Source organism: Herpailurus yagouaroundi, unplaced genomic scaffold, assembly GCF_014898765.1.
Source record: "Herpailurus yagouaroundi ecotype Mexico unplaced genomic scaffold, PumYag 214, whole genome shotgun sequence".
Classification (NCBI taxonomy): domain Eukaryota; kingdom Metazoa; phylum Chordata; class Mammalia; order Carnivora; family Felidae; genus Herpailurus; species Herpailurus yagouaroundi.
In genome coordinates, this window is record NW_024412445.1 from 688,972 (window position 1) to 694,971 (window position 6,000).

Here is a 6,000-nt window from a genome sequence, read left to right on the forward strand (position 1 = left end):
AACATAGTTAAAGCCGGCACCCCACCAGCACCCCCACCCAGCGTCGGGGAACACAGTAGTAACCGCGTTCAGGAGGCACTCGCAGTGCTGTCTTTAGCATTACCATTACCGCCATGGTCCAAACATGGGGGCTGAGCTGTGCAAGCACGCACGCCCCAGGGCTGCCCTGGCCCCCAGGCCTCATGGAGTCACCCCCTCCGGGCCCCCTCGCCATGGCCAGGCCCATGGGAGGCAGTCCCCCAAGCAGCTCCACAAGGGGCCTCACCATCAAGGGATGGTCGGGACCTTTAGTTTCTGGATCTGCCCAGAGCTTCCCCACGCGGTGCTCAGACCCCAAAACAGGCAGCAAACACGGAGGACGTGGGACTGACCCCGGCTGGGTGCCCCAGGCCCCTCACCATGAGCGGGGACAGGAGTGCCCGCCCCTGGAAACTCTCGGGCCCGAAGGCCTGGTACACAGCACAGCAAGTACACAACGTCTACACGCAGCTCAAAATATGGCACTAGGTCACCCGCTCGCCCCACTGGACTGTCCACCGCAGAGCCCACGGACTGAGGCAGCTCTCAGCCCCAGTTCCAGTAGGGACTCGGGCCAGCACTGAGTACACTCAGTGCCCCTCTGGTCAGAGAAGGAGCCTGTGTCTGGACACTAACTGGAGGTCCCCTGGGAGGCCAGAGAGCACCCCAGGGGCCTCACTTGACTCTCTCTCCACCCAGGTGTCACCCGGCCTCCATCTGTCTGGCCCTGGGGTCAGAGGACCCAGGGGACCCCCATGCTGCCACCTCAACAAAGGTCCTTCGGGGGTCCTGCCCAGATCCCAGCCCCTTGCTCCCTTTGGGGCTATCTTTGAGTCACCTGCCTGTGTGCTACTCCATGACTTGGACCTCAAAAGAGCAGGATTCTGTGTGCCCACAACGGGCCGCCACCCAGCAAGGGCTTGGGGTGTGCAGCGTGGGTGGGATGAGGCCACGTGCCCGGGGCCAGCTGCAACCCAGCACCACTCCCCGCTGCAGGCCCAGAGCACAGCCCTGCCCAGTGCAGGCGGACGGCCCCCTAGTGCAGACGACCTGGAGGGATCGTGCTGGCAGCCGGGTCACTACAAGTCTTCAGGCCACCGAGGGCTCCCACCTCCAGCCCTCCCTGAGCCCCCAGACCAGGGTCAAGGTGGGATCCGGCGTGAGGGTACGGGTCCCTCTCTCTGCCCTCCCGGGCGGGAGGCACCACTTCATCCGGCCGAGTTCTGTGCCTGCGTGGGCCCGGCCCATGTCAGTACAGCCCACGCCTACACGGCCCACGCCTACCTCTGGCTGACAGCTTCTTGGTGTTGATGATCTTTGCTGCGTACTCATGACCAGTGCAGAGCTTGACACAGCGCCGGACCACAGAGAAAGCCCCCCTGCAGAGAAAACGGGGGACACAGGCAGGAGAGATGATTAATCTCCCTGTGAGCACCCTGCACCCAAACCACAAAGCCCTGCCTGGGCAGACGTCCATTTGAGGAAGAGACACCAAATGGGTCTGCCCTCTTTCCTTGGCGCCAACCTGACAGGGACCCTTTCCCTGGCCTGGGGGACACCCCAGTGTCCTTCAGGGTCAGCTGGGCTGAGGGCCTGCCTGGGGCCTCCTAGCATGCGCCCTCAGGCCCTTGGCACCAGACCGGGGGGCCCAGTGAGTCCTTCCCAGAGCAACCAACTGGCCCCACTCCAGGCAGTACAGCCGGCACGGGACTCATCGAAGGTTTCAGAGAGAGGGAGGAGCATCGTGTCACTGAGTCGCACGGCCAGAGGACAGGGCCCCTCCCTGGTCTTCCACCTCCACGAGGCCTGTTACACAGAGCAGGAGGGGGCCCAGTGTCAGGGCTGAGAGCCAGAAACCTGAGAGAGCCGGTTACCACTGCGATGCCATCTTGAGAGGCCTGAGGACCAGCCACAGACACTGCCCCTGAGAGGAGGCGGGTCTGCCAGAGAGCAGACAGCCAGCCTGGGTCCCGTTAGAAGATCCAGTTTTTAAGAACGCTAGACCAGGCCCATGAGCCGGGGCCAAGGAGCCGGAACAGGAAACGACCCGGGCGGTGTCTCAGGCCAGGTGGGTGGCCACTGGGGACGGGCGGGCGCACCCCTCCGCTGTCCTCCCCACGAGGCCCGTCAGGCATGGGACCCCCAGGCCTATGCAGCCAGATAAATCCACGGCCACCAAGCCCCCGGTTCTGGGTGATGCCAAGGCAGTGTCTTAATGAGAGAACGCTCTTGCTACACAACAGTCCCCGCATCTATGGCTTCCTTCAGGCAGCTGCAGTTACCCACGGTGGGCCAGAGGCAAATACTCCTCCCAACACATGGTCAGGTCAGCAGCCGCCTCATGCTGTGTCACAGGCCTGTGACAGTCACCTCCATCACCGCCTCACCGGGCTTTTCACCCCATTGGGCCGGCGCGGAAAGGGCGCGTGTAGTGTCCACACGGCTTTCTCACAACGTGTTGTCACACCAGCCTCCCTTCACCATCCTTGCTGTGTCCCTCCCCGAAGCTGACTCAGAAGTGCAGCGAAATCACAGACGTGCGCTCGGGACAGACACTGTGTCCACAGGGCTCAGAACTACACAGGATTTCAGGCGTCCTCTGGGAGTCTCGCAACCTACCCCCGCTGACGAGGGAGGACTTCTGTGACCCTTCTTAAGACAAAACTTCCTTAGAACGTACTACTGGTTTCCTCGGAAAAAACTAAATAGTAGGACACGAACCCTAACCGAACGTTTTCTTCACCACCCAGACTGTCATAAGCAATGGTGGCACTTAGGGCCACGTGTATGCTTTTTCAATGTCCGCCCAAGAACCGGGCAGTGGCTGCCCTGGGGGGCAGGCAGGTTGGGGGACACGCACTATTCACCCCACACTCTCTGCCCCTGTGATTTTCCTCGCTACATAAGAAAAAATATAAGGAAAGGATGATTATTTTGACCCACAAAGGAGAATAACCGCCAACTTCCTGCCGCCCTAGCTTCGAATTCTACTCTGGGCTTCCTGGCCACACCGCATCACCCTCTCTGAGCCTCAGTTTCCCCATCCACGTAAGGAGTGAGAAAAACTCCCGGGGCTGCCTGAGGGGTGAGAGAGGCATTGTGTGGCCACCTGCCTGAGACTGCCCTGGGCTGGTGCTCACCAGCCTCGCCCCCTGCTGGCGCCTGCACCAGCCTCCTGCTCGGAGCGATAGCATGGCGTCTGTGCACCTGGGCTGCCATCGGCTTGCCCGGACAGGGGCTATGCATGCCTCTGTGGACAGTCAGAATTTCCTGTGCCAGAATGGGACCTCACAGCGCAGGTCTACCCCCAGCCGGAAGTTGCCAACAGCCAGATGGCACGTTTATGGCAAGCCTGTGGCAGGACGGGCGCCCAGGGAGGCCCCCAAGGACAGAGGAGGGCTCATCCTGGGAGCAGGGCCGGACCCATCAGGCCCTTCCCCCAAATGCTGCCCAGACAGGGTAAGCACGGGAATGAACAACAGGGGACCAGCAATCCTCCCGGCATTCGGCAGAGTGTGCATGAACAAAAGGACACAGAGCCAGCGCCCAGGGCTCTGGACAGTCAGCTATGCAGACCTGCCCGAGACTGCCCTCCACCCCACATCCTGGGGGCCTGCGTCCCTCCCATGCCAGACGGTGCTTTTCCCCCCCAGAAGCTCTACACCTGGGACAGTGAGGGCCTGTTGTGAGGCCAAGGGCAGGTGGGCAGTGGACAGACACCGGACATGGAGGAAATGAAGAGGGCAGCAGACATAGTGCTTGCAGCAGGCACTCAATAATCGAGCTCACGGGGAGCTCATTAGACACAGGCCTTTTCATCCTGATGTCCTGCCTGCCAGGTGTGAGGAGGGCACCTCCTGAAGCCCCTCTGCGGGGGTCCTGTTGCCCAGACTAGAGGAAAGTTCTAGAAAGAGCTGCCCCCATCCCTCTCTGCCATTGGTCATCTGCACCCCAATGCCCATCAAAACCCACTGCAGGACGAGTGGCTGAGCCTGGGGCTTGGGTCTCCAAAGGTAGATGCCGTGGAAATTGACGGGAGAGGCCAGCCAGGTGCTCACGGCAGTCCCCAGGCACGGAGGGAGAAGCTGGCAAAAGCAGGGCGCGCCCAGGGGGCTGGTGTGGCCGCAGGTGACCACCGCTCCTCGGGCTTCTGGTTATTGTGGACCTCCAACCTCTCCACCTCACGCTAAGCATTGGCCCCTTCACCCTCAGCTGTCCCTGCAGAACCGCCTGAAACCGCTCCTCCCACATGAGCCACCTTCCCTCCCTGCCCCTCTGCCTCCCCTGTCCCCAGCGGCTCTGCCAGTGGGTCCCAGGTGTTGAGCTGTCGCCAGGAGTCCCCCAGAACCGCCAGTACGGAGAAGCATGTAGCATGTGCCGTTTGGGCCACCTGCTGTGGGCCCCAACATCCAGCTGAGGCCCGCAGCCTCCTCCCTGGGGACTCATAGCAACATCCCACCAGAAGAGATGGCGCTGACAAAGGTAGGGTTCGTGTGCGCTGAGCTCCCAGGATGGCCCCGCGGTAACCCGGATTTTTTGTGAGCCTTGGAACCAGCATGGACGCTAAGCACGTTTCCTTTTCTAATTAGCCTCGCGTGATTTTCAAAAGCCCCGTAACAGGGCTTGCTGCCCTGGGCCTCATGATCTGAACGCTTTATTCCACTCACTTTAAAAAGTGAGTTCAACAGCAGCCGCCAGGCCTGTTATGCGGCAACCTGGAGGTTCAGAGCCAGTCCCCCACCAGGCCCTCCTCACAGGCCCCACCCTCCTGGCTTCTCCCCACAAGCGGCACTGGCAGCAGCCTGCCACGGGGGTCCCGGGGCCACTGGACGGGCAGCACGGGGCGGACCTCACCTGGATGCGGTGCAGGACCCGCGGCCCCAGGACCGCCAGGTCTGTGCCTCTTCGGGATTAAAAGGCACGTCCCGTCCTGTGCTGTACAGACGGGGTGCGGTGGGAGGTCTGCTGGGCCCCTCACGGTTTGATCAGGGGCCCCACGGCCTCAGGCCCTCAGAAGACGCCCCCCATCCCTCCCCGGATGCCCCCGGCAAGGTCTCTCCCTGTCGTTCTGGGGGTCGCCCCTTCCGCTCCATCCGCACAGCCAAGCGCATTCGGCCCCGGGGCAGACCGGGGGGGGGGGGCACAACAGCAGGGGGGGTGCAAAGCTCGCGTGTGGCCGCGCGGTCTCCACCTCCGGTCTCCCGACTGTCCCCACCACACGCCCGCCCCAAATGCCACCGTGAAACCTGCCGCCGACGCCGCACCTGCAGGGAGGAACTTGCCCCTCCCAGCCCTGCCCGCCTGGCACACCAGCTCAGCTCGCACCCCGCCCCTGCCGGCCCCGCCTCCGCCCTGCCCCCTCCACCCCTACGGTCCTTGCATCCCTGCCCCCTCCGGCCTCACCCGGTCAACCTCGCCCCGTCCCTCCGCCCCGGCCCCGCCCCTGGAGGTCCTGCCCCCTTCCGTCCCGCCCCGGCATCCCCTGCCCCCACCGACCCCGCCCCTCCACCCCAGCCCCGCCCGCTTGCCCTGCACACCAGCTTAGCTTGCATCCCGCCCCTTGCCGGCCCCGCCCGTGTCGTCCCCTCCACCTCTCCCGCCCCTGCATCCCCTGCCCTCCGACCCTGCCCATCAACCTCGCCCCGCCCCTCCGCCTAGGCCCCGCCCGCCACGACCCTGACGGTCCTGCCCCCTTCCGTCCCGCCCCTTTCGTCCCCTCCGGCCCCGCCCCATCAGCCTCGCCCCGTCCCTCCCGCCTCTGCATCTCCACCCCCAGATCCCGCCCCGTCAACCTCGCCCCGCCCCTCCGCCCTGGCCACGCCCACCAGCCCTGCACACCAGCTTAGCTCGCACCCCGCCCCTGCCGGCCCCGCCCGCGTCGTCCCCTCCACCCCTCCAGCCCCTGAATCCCCGCCCCCTCTGGCCCTGCCCCATCAACCTGGCCCCGCCCCTCCCGCCCCTCCCGCCCCTGCATCTCCACCA

General features: G+C 64.2%; 1 protein-coding gene across 9 annotated transcripts in view; it reads right to left on the reverse strand.

Moving 5' to 3' along the window:
• CAMK2B (calcium/calmodulin dependent protein kinase II beta) overlaps positions 1 to 1,666 on the reverse strand; it is a 51,041-nt gene extending 49,375 nt beyond the window's left edge. For all 9 annotated transcript variants that reach the window (XM_040454962.1, XM_040454964.1, XM_040454958.1 and 6 more), the window contains exons 1-2: positions 1,544 to 1,666; positions 1,303 to 1,397 (exon numbers count right to left, since the gene is read on the reverse strand). In XM_040454962.1, coding sequence (XP_040310896.1) covers positions 1,303 to 1,397; positions 1,544 to 1,632 — 184 coding nt within the window. In that variant the 5' untranslated portion in view covers positions 1,633 to 1,666. The remainder of the gene's footprint in view (positions 1 to 1,302; positions 1,398 to 1,543) is intronic.
• Positions 1,667 to 6,000: the final 4,334 nt, after the last annotated feature.